This window comes from Anabrus simplex, chromosome 2 (genome assembly GCF_040414725.1).
Source record: "Anabrus simplex isolate iqAnaSimp1 chromosome 2, ASM4041472v1, whole genome shotgun sequence".
NCBI classification, from domain to species: domain Eukaryota; kingdom Metazoa; phylum Arthropoda; class Insecta; order Orthoptera; family Tettigoniidae; genus Anabrus; species Anabrus simplex.
This window is the reverse complement of record NC_090266.1, coordinates 990,346,248-990,363,703: the sequence shown is the minus strand read 5'-3', so window position 1 is coordinate 990,363,703 and position 17,456 is coordinate 990,346,248. Positions and strand designations below refer to the sequence as shown.

General features: G+C 38.4%; 1 protein-coding gene across 2 annotated transcripts in view; it reads right to left on the bottom strand.

Annotated features, from left to right (window-relative positions):
• Window positions 1-17,456, bottom strand: part of M6 (neuronal membrane glycoprotein M6) — a 77,603-nt gene that overhangs the window by 47,201 nt on the left and 12,946 nt on the right. For both annotated transcript variants that reach the window (XM_067139619.2, XM_067139618.2), the window contains exons 3-4: window positions 3,177-3,336; window positions 2,046-2,196 (exon numbers count right to left, since the gene is read on the bottom strand). In XM_067139619.2, coding sequence (XP_066995720.1) covers window positions 2,046-2,196; window positions 3,177-3,336 — 311 coding nt within the window. The remainder of the gene's footprint in view (window positions 1-2,045; window positions 2,197-3,176; window positions 3,337-17,456) is intronic.

Genomic DNA, 17,456 nt, shown 5'->3' with positions numbered 1-17,456 from the left:
GGGCACACAGCAATGATATTGCATTCGGGAGATAGTGGGTTTGAACCAGACTGTCGGCAGCCCTGAAGATGGTTTTCCGTGGTTTCCCATTTTCACGCCAAGCAAATGTACCTCCATCAGGTTATACCGGTGACCACGTGTTGACATGCTTTTAAGCAGTCATCTGTTTCAAATGTGTTTTTATGTTACAACCTCCAGGTGCTGTGATAGGCAATTGTTAAAATGGCGGCTTGTTGATGTTCTCGGAGTGAAGTGTTTTATTTGTGATACAGTGATTAAGGTTATGTGCATTTAATTTGTAAATAAATCTGTATACACATGCTGACAGCATTTTGTGTGCGTCATTGTGGATATATCATTGGCGACTGTGCGTAACAGGACTCTTAGAATCCATTGGACTCGAAAATGAAGAATGACCAGAGGACCGTGGTGATGTTTGAACAGTTAATTTCCTTGATTCAGGCCCAATCTAAAAACATCGAGGCCCAGTTTAGAAAACTTGAGAACATCGAGACCCGGTTTGGAAAACTCAAGAACATCGAGGCCCAATTCAAGGCCGGACTGACGTCAGAAGAGGGAGCTGAATACCCGATAGCTGGACTTCGTGGGCAGGAGATGGAAGTACGACGCAGCCCGCAGCCATACTCGACCTGCGACGAAGTTGTGCTAGAATTCAGCGGGCGCGGCAGTGTCCACCAACTGAAAGTCGACTACCGAGTCCAGCTGCAGGAGAGGACTCAGCGCACCGATAGAACGCCACGGGTATTCGATACCGAGACCAAACAACCAGACGCGACGGTGGATTGTCCGTACCAGTACGATACCAAGAGCGAGGCGCTCGACAGCTTCAGGAAGCTCCACGGCACCGTGAACTGTCCTGGAAGGATGTTCAGCGTGAAACAGAACTATGGGGAGGCTCAGACGATGTCCCAGGAGATGGAGGCAGCGATGGCAATGGCACAGCCAGTGGGATGCCCTCTAGGAGACGGAGAACCAATGGGGTCCAAACCAACAAACAAGGGTGCAACCTGACCAGGACACTCGTCCCGGCGCGAAGCCATGTACCAGTAAGAACACTGAGATCAGCACCCTGGAAAAAGAGAAGACTCAACAGAGCCAGGCCCGAGACATGCGAGCCTGTCCCATGCATCACACCGGTGAACTACGGAGGTTCATGAGCCCTGATAGAACACAAAGGTACGAACGAGGAAAAAGCCAGCGGAGCTTCAAATGCCACGCGAGGACCTGTGGATCATCACCAGGAACGAAGACACCGTCAACTGGACCCAGCAAACACACTATGGGAAGGTGGTGGTCCCAGATCGAACCGCAGGGCTGCGAACTTCAACAGCGCTAACAGGAGGGCTGTGTAACTGAGGTAGTCTGGGTGTAGTTAAACAGTGAGGACCAAGAGAGCGTGACAGTGTGTGATATTTATTTCAAGTTATAGGGGGGATTACGACGCAAGTGTGAGAAAGTGATATAACTTGAAAACAATATTCTCTCACCCATGCAAGTATCGAATTATTATTATTATTTTACTATTATGACTATTATTGTTGCGGGGATTCCGTGGTGGACAGAGGTGAAAGAAGGTGCTGGCATGAATGGGTCAATATAAGACAATCAGAAGAATAATTTAAAACTTTAAAATTAGAGCTATATTTCTTTATCCACTATCTTTTGGTTTCTTGTCAGATGTTAAATTTTAACAAAACAATTCACTAAGCAAAAAACAAGATTTCAGGTACAACAATGAGATATAGAAGTAATATAATAAATGACAAGAGCACCTTTGCTCCAGGAAAAGTTATCTAGGAGACTACTCTCCAAACATTACACCATTCCAGCTTTACATTAACACCTTTACATTAATAGAAAGAGCATCAATGCTCTATAAAATTTACACTTGGGACAGAGGCTTCCCCACCAGAACTGTAACACATACTTCACACAAATAGATTCTGCAAGCCCAATGACAATATAAAAGGAACCTGCCTCTCTTAATTACCTATCTATAAGAATAAAATAAGAAACCAACTCACCAAATTGCCCAAATTCAATACACTGGCGATCATTTTGCACACGTGGACTTGAACACAGGGCCCAAAAGATGGTGAAAATAAGTGTTACAATCACCAGGAAGCATAGCATCAGTAACCATGCAATTTCCAGAATGTATGTGATGCTAATAAACTGAAAAGAAGGGATATTGCAGTAAATAAACAAAATGTGAGGAATAAAACTAAACAGAGTAATGCAAATACATCAAATTATTCTACAGTCACATTTCAGAGTTAGAATACAAAACATGAAAAACCATCCTATTGGAAAACCTACTTTTCCCAATACTGGAATTAATACATGTCTCCAGACAGCCAAAAACCAGTTCTGCAATCTTTTCTTAAAATTTGGAACTACAATTCCCAACTGCCTCATATTCAGTATTCTAAACTCCCACGTTCATAGTTCCACTATATTTTAAGACTGAGCTACCAACATAGCTACAGTACAGTTCTAATTCTTACCAAAATCGGACAAACCATCAAACAAATTATTAACTGTATGCATTGCAAGTGTCTCTTCCTCATACCCCAGACCTGTAATGCACCTGTTTCTTAACATAAAATTCTACTGGTTTTAAAGATTCAATGACACAAACCATCGGTACACCAATAAACTTCTGCTATAATACACACGATCATGTGTCATTCAGTTTCCTCTTAACTGAGCATACACAGTCATCAGTCAGTGCCAATTTGTGTGACTGTATCCTGGAATTGTTCTAATTTGCCATACTGTACAACTTCTTTATCTATAAAAATATTCACTGAGAAGGTGTTATTCTAAGTTGCAACCAAGAGATATATTATGTGAACAACTTCTCAGCACAATTAAAATTTGATTAAATTTACATTATTATTGAAAGTATCCTTATCCTACAATATAACAGTACAAAGAATTCTTGTAACATTCTCGATTATGATGCTGGTACATGTCTTAAAAGAGTCTACATACTGTGTAGTCATGAACACTATCTACTCAGTGTACAAGAAAGCAGCCTGATATCCTATATCAGTGGAGCCTATATCAGTGTAATTGTAAAATTCTCATTAGAGAATGGTATCTATTCTGAGGAAACCCAGTGAAATAAATCATAACTAAAAGCTACTTACAACTGCACAGGATATTCGCCCTCCGACACGAGCTCCCCAAGCACGGTAGACCTTATGTCTTGTTGCTCCTGTAGCAAGACAGCCAACAAATAGAATCATGAGGCCTAAAGCTCCCATACTAGCACCAATTATGACAAACACTATCTTGACAGCTTCCAACCTGTAAAGAGAGAAATATTTTCCCAATATTGATAATGATTAGCTTGCACTTCATCTACCTATATTACACTTCAAATGCCATTTTAGACTAATCAAAGGAAACAGTTAAATAAAATGAATAATATCGTCCCCAGAAAGCCAATCATAAGCTACAATTATGGTGAAATTGAGATTATGCTATTAATGCATTAAGTAGCCCTAGAGCTCTTATCACATGCTGGTCAAGTAGCAGGACAGGTGGTGTGTTAAGGCTGAAAACTGAAATGAATATAACAACCTTCGTTTATTTTTGAGTGTGCCATATTATCATAAGCAACAATGAAGAATACAGCAGTGTTGCCAACTCAGCGGATTTTCCGCAAAATTTGGTGGAATTTTAAATGGAACAGCGGATAGAATTTCCTTTTAGCGGACAGCGGAATTTTTGACGGATTTTCAAACTTCTGTTAACCAGCGGCAACATTTCATATTATACCGCAAGGAGAAACAATAATATAGAACTTACCATCATTATTTGCTGCTGTTGTAATCGTCACTGAAATCATGGTGAACTGGGTATCTTGTGTTTGATACCATGTTTCTATGCCGAAAGGAAAGGTGCAGCAAAGTAACACAGGATGGCTGTCTATTCAAGTCATAAGGAATCGTGTGCTTCCCAAATGGCTTGAGTTAATGGCACATTTTCAAGGAACAAAGTGAAATGTAAAATGTTTCACTGCCAAACAGTGGTATCATTAATAAACTTTATGTTGTTTTTCTGAAACCATCTTTGTCAAAACGTTGGAAAATCAATAAATCATTCCAGTCGAACTCGGCAGACCATACCGCCAGAAGAATTTTGACAGTAGATATTAGTAAATATAAATTTCCTTAAATATCTCTTGGCCATGGAAAGTGAAGTGAAAAACCTTTCAAAATAAATCTGAAAATTTACAATTTGCACTGCTGGTGAGCTGCAAAGTTGACGGAAAGTTCCTTTGGCTGCTCTGAAAGAATAATAAAGAGTTAAGATATTGATCTAATGTTGTTGTTGAAAGAACTCTCAGCCAATTACATTAGGTAAAAAAACTTGAATGTCTACCGCTATTGTTCAACATTCGAGCAGGACTGAAACGAGTGAACAATTGTTGCAGTGATTATGAATTGACATCAGATATTTCGAAAAGGAATGGTACCAAGGCTTCATATGAAACCACAGGAGAGGAGAAGATTATGAAACCCTGTTCTAAAACTGACGAGTGTCGACTTAATTTCCTCTATACAAAAAGCTGGTATATACTATTTTGATTTAATTTGAAATCTAGTGGAATTTAGTGGATTTTAAACTAAAACTTAGCGGATAAAATATTTCTCAGTTGGCAACACTGGAATACAGTAACTGTAAGCATCTTGTGTGGCATTCTAAGGCAGAATGAATCAGTCTGAAGAGTCTGACTACTGATTGTTGACGGTGAACAGCTTACTGAGCCTATCATAGGCAGTGTTCTGGTGTATTGTGCTTGTGTACAATTTTTAAATTAATAAACAATCTACAGCACACAAACTTCTTCACCTATGTTCGACTTGCAAAGACAAGCAAGTAAATAAACATGGTATTCAAACAACTACTACTAGCAGTGCACGAATTGAAGATGCTCTCAAGGTTAGTCACTGCGACCATCATTATGAATGGTTTATTTATTTATTTATTTATTTACTTATTTATTTATTCTTTGTGAAATCTTATGAGACAGTTCATTCACTGTTAATTGGAGAAATAATTTTTATCTCAGAATTAATTTATGTTAAATAATTTGCATCAAGTTAGAATAAAAGGGCTAGGAGGGAGGGGGGGGAAGCAAGCAGCCATAACCTTAATTAAGGTACAGCCCAAGCATTTGCCTGGTATGAAAAGGGGAAACCACAGAACACCATCTTCACGGCTGCTGACAGTGGGGTTCGAATCCACTGTCTCCTGAATGGCCAACTTGCTCGGTTTACTATTTAAAATTAAAATCCCCTACCTGGCCAGAATTGACCCCAGGGTCTTCTGAAACAAAGGCCACTACGCTGACCATTCAGCCAAGGAGAATAGTTTTGTAACAACACAGTTTTCATCATCTCCTGTAAAATAATGGTTTTGTCACTTATGATAATCTGGCTTTCTAGGGATGATATATTCACAACATAACACAAAACAGTCATAAAAATTAAAACGAGAAATTTCACGGTGTACGAGGGAGTGTCAAATAATAACACAATACCAAAATTGAAAAACCAGAGCCTGTTTCAAGTCATTTGACCGGGTCAGGAACGGAATGAATGAAGCCCCATCTACTGGTGAGGATAGAAATTGTGCCGGCTGCAGAAGCCTGTCACACTTCTCTGGGGCAATGATTAATGACTGACAGATGAAATGAAATGATATTGGAGTGTGTTGCTGGAATGAGAGACGACAGGGAAAACTGGAGTACCCGGTGAAACACCTGTCCTGCCTCCGCTTTGCCCAGCAAAAATCTCACATGGACTGACCGGGATTTGAACCACGAAACTCAACGGTGAGAGGCTGATGCACTGCCGCCTGATCCACACAGGCACCTGGGTCTAATTTTATTCCACTGAAATACACACTCGTAAGTTATTGTCATAAAGAGGTCAGACTTTACATAACCTTGTAACATGAACACCAACCTTTGGAATAACTATTGGCAAGAGAGACTGATTGTGTAAGGATGTGTTCCACTTACCTGACATTGAGTGATAGTTGCAAAAGCACAGAGCTATCAGATGTTGAGTTTTGCTGAACAAACCAGCAACCGATTGTAAATGATACAGGAAGCTTACAGGAATAAACCTTTATCCAGAACATGTGTTTATGAGAGGAATACAAATGTTAATACAAGGTGAGGAAAGCCTCGATACTGTTCGGAATGATAATACACATAAAAAACTTAGACGTACCTCAACGCCATTGATGCCATGTTGTGAGAATATCATTGATTAACAATAGCAATGATTGTAGTACACAATGCACATCTCATACATAAGAGTTGAAGCCATAAACTACAATAATAAATCAGACTTCCATGACAGAACTGTCACATCTGTTGAGTACTGGTGTTTCACCACTGTGATAGTTCACAGTTTTTTTTTTTTTTTTTTTTTTTTTTTTTGCAATAAAATTGGTGATGTTTATGATCACAAGGTTCAAGAAGAGTGCAAGGTAACAGCAGGATACTACAATGATGTTCTTCACTGATATTTACCATATTTTAATGTACGTATTTCACACTTTGATATTACATAAAAATCCGGGCCCTACTCATCACATTTCAAAGACACAGCATTAAGATTTATAGTAATAAATGTTTTAAATTTAATTTATGATAAAGATAACGAAGAGATTTTGCTTATGATGTGATTATTGCTGATGAAGAGAATGGCCATTTCTCTAAACATGTACTATCAATAATTTACTAAATTAACAAAGTTATAATAAATATTGACAGGGTGGACTCATCAACAGCCTGGTGTATTTGTTTCCATAAGTACCTAATTATGATGCAAATAATCTATAACATTGTAAGGAATTATTTTCGTCACCGCAATGTCGGTGAACACAGTCAGACTGGTTAGTTGACTGGTCAGTGTACTGCCCTTCGGTTCAGAGGATCCTGGATTCGATTCCCACCCGGATCAGGGATTTTAATCTCTTCTGATTAATTCTTCTGGCTCTGGGACTGGTTGTTTGTGTATGTCCAAACACTTTCTTCTTCATATTCAGACAACATACTACACTACCTACCACCATAGAAACACGCAATAGTGATTACTTCCCTCCAGATAGGGTTGGTATCAGGAAAGGCATCCGGCCGTAAAACAGGGCCAAATCCTGGTGTGCGACACAGTTCGCACCCGCGACCCCACAGATGTGGGAAAAGCGGTAGAAAAAGAAGAAGAGCAGAAGAATGTCGGTAAACACTAGCACTGATCAAATGGATATTCAATGTAAGGTCTGATCAATTATGGGTGATAACGATGTACCTACAGTAACCAATTTCTGTACTTAGCCTACTCATTCATATACTTACCGCCGCATACAAAAATTATGTTATACTGTGTCAATAATAGACCTCGGTAGAAATGAACGGCCTGCTGCTGTGGAAGAAAGTATAGACACCCGAGTTAATATGCAAATAAAATGTTTATCCTTTGTCCCAAATAGAAACAAGCTACACCAAAATTTACCTATTTTAGTCTATTTTCAGTTATGTAGAGTAGAAATTTTTAACAAACTCAGTTAAAATTTTAATGCAGGTTGAACAAGAAAGTGCTGGTATTTTTTCCATTTCCACCAGAGCGCTCACTTTGAAAATTCGTAACTGTAAAAGTGACTGTTACCGAACTTAAGGTAACTTATTGTTGATTTGTATACAAAGTTTTTTAATTTCATCTGATATTTGTGAAAAAGGTTTTTGTAAATTTTGTGAAACATTTTCTCATTACTGTGTGATCATAGCCGTAAAAATATTGGCTTGTTATGGAGCTCATGAGAATGTCAGGCTAAAATAAAAACTGCTTTTTTGCCTACATGCAATTGTTGATTTTATATTGATTTATATTTAATTGGGTGGTTGTGTGATAAGAAAGCAGCCTACCGTCTGGCGAGAACAATGCACCTGGCCCTAGAAAACCCTAGTGACGTTGCCGGGTTCAACATCAATTGGGCGTTCCTTGCTGTATACTCCTGAGCACATAAGCCCATACACTAAGGGTGCAACCTTACTCTTTCTCCCCTGTAATCTAAAGGTAATGATTTATAGTTACTTTTCTAACTGTTGGGTTTTAATTCAGTATCGCTAACCATACAGTTTAGTGACCCTACTTTCCGATACGACATCTTACATTTACTGTTGATTTGGCACACTGACACTACGCAGTCAGGACTTATTTCGTGAATTGCAAGATGTTACGTATTGCCACAGCAGATTGTTAAAGCCACTAGTTTTACATTTGCGGGTATAATTAAAGCACATTTTCTTTTTCCGTGGGATTGTAATCCTGTCTGGCCAGGTTATCCTGCTACGGTATGAAGTAGACCGTACAGCCAGCGACTCAACGCCGAGTGTTGGGCAGCGGGAAGTAACCTGACACCCTAAAGGAGCCAACGGCTTATGGTGGAGGAGCTCCCTTAGGAGGGTGATGGTCCCTTAGTGGAGGAAATGCCACTAGAATCCATCAGGTAGCGTCTGTACTTCATGTTAGGAGCGGCTACCAACAGCGTCTGTTCTCCATGTTAGGGGCGGCAGAGTCTACACCAGTGAAGGCAAGGGGAAACCATACTGGTATAAATTCCCAGGAAATCAGTATGGCAAGAAATCAGAAAGAAACGGCCCCTAGTCCTGGGCAGCCCTTAAATGGGCGAGGGGTGCTAAGAATCTCCTGGTTCGAATTAGTGAATTCTGCAATAAGAATGGGGACTTGGAACGTCAGAAGTCTCTATGCAGCTGGCATGCTTGACAATCTTATCCAGGAAACGGTTAGATTAAGAACACCATTAACGGGAATGAGTGAAGTTCGCTGGCCTGGTGCAGGTAAATGTCATTGTGATGATGGTACATTCTATTACTCTGGTAGGGAAGATAATGATAAAGATCATAGAAATGGAGTCGGAATCTTTATAAATTCTGAACTTAACAAGTATGTCAGCAACTTTGTACCAGTTTCTGATCTAATCATGTTATTACAAATTTCATGCTCACCTTTTAACGTAAACATCTTGCAGATATAGCCTATGCACCAACAGCGGACAAAAAGTATGATGACGAAGTAGAAACATTCTACGAACAACTTGGAACTGTTCTTAAAGACCTGAAGAAGGATGAAATAACTGTCATAATGGGTGATTTCAACGCAAAAAATTGGTCAAGGGCGTCGTTCCGACTTGGTAGGCGAATTTGGGCTTGGTAAATACAATGACTGGGGAGAAAAGCTGTACAAATTCTGTGTAGAACATCAAATGGTTCTCACCAATACATGGTTCAAACTTCCAAAACGTCGTTTATACACATGGAAAGCTCTTAAGATGATCCTCAGAATCCTGACTCAACAAGGAACCAAACTGATTACATTCTGATAAATAAGCGTTTCAGAAATTCCATCAAAAGAGTCGCAGCATATCCAGGTGCAGATATTTCCTCGGATCATAATCCATTGATAGCTAATGTAAGAGTACGTCTGAAAAACATGAATAAGCCTAGAAGAAAGGTACTAAATACCCCTAATCTACAAAATTGTGAAACTCGGCAGAAAATTGCTCAGGATTTGAATAGGCGTTTAAAAGAAATCAATACCAATAACTGTGAAACAGCAAATGATTTGTGGAATCAGTTTAAAAGTCGGGTAGAGGTACTTCTTCAAAACAAAGATCAAAAGATACATCCAATGAAGAAAAAGAAATGGATGACAGATGATATTCTTGAACTAATGGAACAACGAAGATTAGTAAAAAATGATGCAGAGGAATACAAAAAATTACAATGCCACATAAGGAAAGAAAAACGTGCTGCGAAAGAGAACTGGATGAAAGAACAATGTGTGGAAATGGAAATCTTTCAGTCTAAACATGATCTGTTCAATATACATCGAAAATTAAAGGAAATAGCTGGCATGTACAGAAAACGTAACCTTTCTGTACTGGTTGATGCCACAGACAGGCCTACTGTTAATGAAGAAGAAGTTTTGAATACTTGGGAAAATTATCTGACGGAACTTTTCTGTGATCAGAGAGGTGAAGAAACTAACCGAGCTAATTGTGAAGGCCCTGACATTCTTAAATCAGACGTGCTATATGCTATGAAAGTTTCAAAAAGTAAGAAATCACCAGGTAGAGATTACATCCCTGTAGAACTTCTTAAATTGATTGACGAAGACAATATCCAATTCCTGGTAAAGTTGTTCAATACTATATATAATACTGGAGACATCCCATCTGACTGGCTGTTATCTACATTCATCACGTTGCCAAAGAAGCAAAAGGCATGTAAGTGTAATGATTATAGGCTAATAAGCCTCATGAGCCACACAGTTAAAGTATTCCTTCGTGTAATACATAACAGAATCAAGACTAAGTATGAACAAGACCTCGACGAAACACAGTTTGGGTTCAGAAATTCTTTTGGTACAAGGGAAGCATTGTTTGCACTAATTATCCTAATTCAGAACAATCTAGATCAACAGCAAGAAGTGTTTGCTTATTTCATTGATTTTGAAAAGGCATTTGACAGAGTACAACATCCAAAACTTGTAGAAGTCCTGAAGGATATAGGAGTTGACAGCAAAGATATCCGCATTATTGAAAATCTTTACTGGAGACAAAAGGCCGTTGTCTGAATCGGAAATCAAACTACAAACGAAATAGCCATCCAAAGAGGAGTTAGACAAGGTTGTGTTTTATCTCCATTGTTATTCAACCTTTACTAGGATAAAATTTTCAAAACAGCTTTAGAAAATCAACAATCTATATATATAAAATAAGAGTTTTGTCTGTACATTGCTCAGAATTTGAAAATAATGCTATTTCTGTATCGGTCATGTCCACAGTAACCAGGAAATGCACTTTTTACTTTTCCGTAATTTCTGTCTATCTGTATGTATGTATGTATGTATGTATTGTACCCGTCTAAATGGTGCCCGATTGAATTTGGGGAAGCTGGAGTAATTTTTGTTACGGAACATTGGGTTACAAGCAAGCATACATCAGCTGTTACCGTGCCGTGCTGCTGCAGGCGGACGTGTTATGTCACCAGGCTGGTGAAGGTCGCCACGTCACGCATTACGTCAGTTAGCGAGCCGACCACCGAGAGGGGAAGGATATTCTGGATAAATCTGCTTGCCGGTGTGAAGGACGAATTACGTCACAAAGAGGGCAACAGCCAATGAACATCGAGGAAGGTGCTGGAAGGTCTTGAGATTATTCTAGAAAGAATTTGAGAAGTCTCTAAGGAAAAGCTGAAGAGAACAGTATAGTTTCTATGAGAGAATCGAACGGAAGAGTCTCTGAGGAGAAGTTAAGTAAGACAATCTTCAGGAAGAACATCGTATAATTTCAACCATCTAGCAAGAAGATGAACGTTCGCAGATATGGTTACTTTCTGCCTATTTCTTGTATGGCACAGCCACTATGTAATTTGAGTGCTAATTCAACTTTTCATCGGCCTACTTCGGTATAGAGCGAAGTGTTACAGCCGCACATTTCACCGGGTGGAACTTGAGAAACCACAGACAGTTTGTGCGCTCATTTAAGCCGAGTGTTGCAGTAGAAATTCATGGAGTGTCTCTTTGGATATTGTAAGGGAATTGTGCTATCTAAAGCGAATATTCGAAAGGAAACCTGGCCTATAGAACGTCGAAATACTAGAAATAATGTTCCGTCAGCTTCAAGACTCACTGTAATCTTGTGAATGTGCTCAGAATTTGAAGCTTGGGGTACAACTGAACCTGATCGTACATCATTGTGCCAGTTAAGTGTCGTAAATAATTTAATAGAATACAACTAGTGTGGAACCACTTTTCTTATACAAAATTTTAGTTTCAGCTACCATTGTGAAGAGGAACCGACAGCATGCAACGAAAGAGAGGAAAATCCTGGATTTTTCTGGAACGTTGTGGGAGTGATACAACACTGCTGTTCATAGCCGTAGTCATCATGGGTTAAGCCAAAGTGTGCACGCCAGCGCGATGACCTTGTACATCTATGAGCCTCCGTAGAGGAAGAAGAGGACGCTGACGCCCATAGTTGCATCCCGACACCAAGGATTTCCATCGGAACCTTAAGTACCATTGTAAAATTTCTTCTCTTTCGGTAGATGAATAGTAGATTGTATTCTTGCTTAGAGCAGTGTAGTTTCTTTTGGAAATGTATTTAAATGGTGATGGTGGAGTATTCATGTATTCTTTAATTTATGGTTTCTACATTTTCAATCTTTGCATTTCCTTAGAACACTGCTTGTGTTTTTGATTCGAAGATAAGTAATTCCAGTTGTCAATGAGTTACATGAGGTCATGTACAATTAAGATCCTCAAAAGGAATTATGGGGGATTAAGACCTACAAATAAGAATAATAATAATATTAAAATGTGGTCATAATAATCACGACGAGGAGGATGAAATTAAATATAAGAGTAAATACCAGTAAATCGAAGTCTTAATGAACTATTAGTTTATGTGATATAATTGATATCGGAAGGGATGGTAATTGACGTGTACTAGGAGCAGCTCATCGAGAAGATGTTTCTAGGAGCCATAATAGGAGGAATAAAAATAATTCATTATAATAATAATGAAAGTCGGGTATTTGACTGGTTGTTGAGAATAAAAATGTACGGCGTTATGATGGTAGATTTTATGATGAAATTGACGATATGGGACCACTGGGGTGCATGTCATAGTGATTATGGTGAATTATAGTGATGATAGTGATTTGAAAATATTTAGGGACTAATAATAGTTCTTTCCTTCGCTCAACAACCGATATTGTATAACGTACGACTTGCTTATTATTAGCCTTTCCTGGGGCTCACAGACGCATCCTTCTGATGATGGTGGTGATAATTATTTCTTCGAGATCAATTTAGTCATCCTATGTCGTCTTGTAACAACAGTCTTAGTGAATTCTTATTATGATCGATTCATGCTATAAGGGTCTTCAATAAAATTTGAGAGGAGAATATAATAATAAATGATGATAATAATAAAATATGATAATTTCAGCTGTATGATAAATTTGCCTATAAACAGTTGGTGTGATTGAGTTATTCGTGAATATTATTCATGTCTTTTCAGGAATGCTTATTCATATTTTTATGTGATTTATTGGTCAACGATGTTGTTGTTGTTGATTACGCATGGTGTTACGTGATGCTCTATCCATCCATAGAATACTAGTCAGATAGAAATTGTTGATATAATTTATAAAGGAATGCAATCGAGCGAAGTCTGCGAGAGGGGAGAAATGCGCCAAAGAATTTTTCAAAGAATTTCTCAAAGGAATCTCTCAAAATTGTATAAAATTTCTCAATTTGTAAAATATTTCACAAAAATAATTTGAATAGAATTCCTCGAGAATAAGTTGTAAAGAATTTCTCAGTGGTGTGGAAAAAAAATGAATTAGGAAGGATTTTTCAGAAATGTCAAAGTAATCTCTCAAGAGAATTTTCTCCAAGTATGCCAATACAATTTAAATAGAAGATTTGTCGCAGATGTGTTAAAGTAAAAATTATTTAATGAGAATTTGTGAAGATTAAAACAGTAATGAGAAATAGTTATTTTCATGTTCAATGTGGCATTGTTTCGTTGATGTTAGTACGACGGTATAACTAATTGCACGATCAATCAATGTTACAGAGAATTGCTTCGGTTCGAGTTCATTGGAGATATTACTGAATCCCATGAAGCGACAAAGCATGTCAAGGACTTATAGTTATTTGTAAATGAGAAGATCAAGCAATTGAATTATGATGAAGAGATGTTAAAACAATATTTTTTTCCTTTTGGTGCTTTGTCCAGACTGAGTTTTGTTTTTTTATTTTAATAAATGATGTGGTTATTTTGTTCTGATTTTTATTTCACATTATGTCTCCTATCCAGTCACCAATGGCCCTGCAAATAGAAATTTTCTGAAGGTCGGTCCCGTAATACCAAATCGGCCCTGCGAACAGTCCACCCTTTTGGGACAACAATCTAGCCTATAAATACTTTTATTCACGCTGATAGAAATGGTAGTTTAGGGGAAGGCCTAAAATTTCATTTTCAAATATTTATGTTTTTAGTAGTCCTATCTTCATAAAAATTGGTATGCAAAGTCGAGGAATACGTCGCTACAATCTAGCCTATGAATAATTTTATTCACGCAGAGTGAAATGGTAGTTTAGGGGAAGACCTAATTGTAATTCTCAAATATTTATATTATTAGTTGTCGTATCGATAAATACTACATAACCAAAGTTAGAGAGAATTAAATTTCCGACCATTTATGTCTTATACATTTTTACAGTACCGGCTAGGATAACACAGATATTCATGAATTTGTATTTTTGTTGGTAAGTCCATATCAACACCCAGCCACGAGAAAATGGGTTAACAGAATTGAATGAAAATTGGTATATAGAGTTGGGGGAAAAGAAGCTACAGTCTAAGCTATGAACAACTTTATTCATCCTGGATGAAATTGTAGTTTAGGGGAAGGTGGCTAAAATGTAATTTTTAAATACCAATGTTATTGGTCCTATCGAAAAGAACTATATAAAAAGTTATAGAGAATACAATTTCCTATCATTTATCCCTTATTCAGTTTTACCGTATGGACTATGATAAGAGTGGTATTTCAGAGTCGGAAGAAAACCAAATGGGAAGGCCTATAATATCAAACAATGACATTACATTGACCATTGTTTATTGTGTTCTCTTATGCTGCCTCTCAACTCCGATAGATGGGATTACTGCTGCGTACCGAGTTGAACAGTCTGACTGAATATTGGAGGGAAATAGCCGGGGAGTTAGAAAACTTTCTTCTTTAGCATGCCATTACCCAGGTTCATACATTTTCTTATACAGTTGGTACGTAACAAGCTGGTTCATCATAGTATTTCAGCTATTCGATCCCTACTCTGACGCGCTGTTTTGAATAAGCAGTGTGCATACTTAAGGCAGAGCCTCACTTAGTAGTAGTAGTAGTAGTAGTAGTAGTAGTAGTAGTAGTAGTAGTATGGCCTGGTCTAGAAGAACAATTTACCGAGCTCGATAGCTGCAGTCACTTAAGTGCAGCCAGTATCCAGTAATCGGGAGATCGTGGGTTCGAGCCCGACTGTCGGTAGCCCTGAAGATGGTTTTCCGTGGTTTCCCATTTTCACACCAGGCAAATGCCCGGGCTGTATCTTAATTAAGGCCACGGCCGCTTCCTTCCACTTCCTACGCCTTCCCATCCCATCGTCGCCATAAGACCTATCTGTGTCGGTGTGACGTAAAGCAAATAGGAAAAAAAAAAAAAAAAAAAAAGAGCAATTTAGGCCTTTTCCAAATTATAGCACCACAATATTCACTAAATAACTCAAAATTCAACTCTGAAAAGAGCCATTTCTTAAGAAAAGCTTCTTTCTCTTCACTTCTGAAGAGGGGGTTTCTCTTCTGGCTTGGAAAAAAATTTGCCTTCAAGTCATATAGATTTTTCCGCCGCCAGTGTAGTGAATTGATATTTTCTGACTCATCGGGTACTCCTAGGAAACAGAATAGTAATTGGGCATAGTTTTTGCCCTAGGAGCCACCACTATTCGACCCTCTCCCCGCCGAAGAGTGCTCACGGATCACGGCTGTCTGCGGTTTGGTCATTCCAGGTCTGGAACTTTGGACTGTTAGATAGGCAGTGCAGTCCTATTCGTTAAAAGTGAGAAAATGTGTGGTGTTTCATTTGAACGAGTATTTCATAATATGAAAGCATTGCTTTTAATCGCGCCATTCCTATTGACGTCATTGTATGTTCATTTCAGTTGGGAAAACCACTGAGACAGTCTTTCTGAGGACGTAAAAAGGCATTTTAATGAAAACATCCCAACCTGATTGTGACTGATGGTATGAAATTGGGTCTACCATTACAGTGAAAATTCCGTCAGTCTTCATACTGTATGAGAAAAGATGTTTGGTGACCTCCGTTGCATTTCTAGGGTAACGTTAAGAGCTATACAATTTAAGACAATCTTGCTCACAACATGTACACTACTTAACCTAGAATTCTGAATACAGTGTAGAATTCCGTAGCGGAGCACAGGTACATCAGCTAGTATGGAATAAAAGTAAATGGTGGCATAATTAATAACATAAGATATGCGGATGATACAGTCATCTTGTGTGACAATTTTGAAGGTCTCCAACTCCTGCTTAATAATATTAGTGCAGTAAGTGAGCACATGGGACTAAAAATAAATGTAAACAAGACCAAGTTCATGATCTTCAGCAGACGTGCCAATGCTGAGGCAATCTTACAACTAAACAACTGACAGATTGAGAGAGTAACCACTTTTAAATATCTGGGTGCCATTGTCACTGAACAACTTGATCCTGAGAAAGAAGTGAAGCAGAGGATAGCAATAGCACGAAGAATATTTACAAAAATGAAATCTTTCTTTTGCAATGACTACTTAAATTTAAAACTTAGACAGAGGATGGTCAAGTGCTATATATGATCAGCCTTGCTATATGGTGTGGAAACATGGACTCTCAAGAACATATCAGTGAAATGCTTGGAAGCCTTTGAAATGTGGATCCACCATAGGATGCTCAGGATTTCGTGGGTTGCACGACTAACGAACCAAGAAGTACTCAGAAGGGCAAGAGCAAGTCGGGAACTAGTTCAAACAATTAAACACAGGAAGATCTCTTACCTTGGCCACATCCTTAGAAATGACCGTTACCTCATCTTACAGAGGATTGTACAAGGCAAAATACAGGGTCGAAGAGGTGTCGGGAGGAGCGAACATCATGGCTTGGAAACATCAAAGAATGGACTGGAATTCACAGTGTTGAAAGACTTTTCCACTTAGCAAGAAATCGTACTGCATTCGCCACAGTGATCACCAACGTCAGGGGGGCCTGATATGGTACTGTGAATAAGAAGAAGAAGTGGGATTGTAAATCTGTTTGGTTAATACCAGGTAAGTAGAACTGTGGCATGTTTGAATATTGCATTTAATAACGTAGTTGGTGTCAAATGACGAACGCAGCATTTTATTAATTGTGGTCATATTTCGTCCAGTACCTATGTACAGAATTCAATTACAATGTCTATGAAGTATGAAAAATCATCAAGAACTCCTACGAAAAGGAAAGCAACGTTACCTCATTTACAAAAATCAATTCAGAGATTGCTACGAGATATTGAAAAAGGAAGACAATGAGTTATCACTCATAGTGATATGGACCTTATGACAAGAGTTTAACAATTAATTGGGTAAGTGTTCATTTTAATTTTGTTTGTATGATAATTTTCTGACAGTGAGAATCAGTTGAAATGGAAAAATATTTTGTTATGAACATAACCTAACATGTCTTGTCTCGACTTTGATACGGTTTACAGATCTAGCCTTTATGTA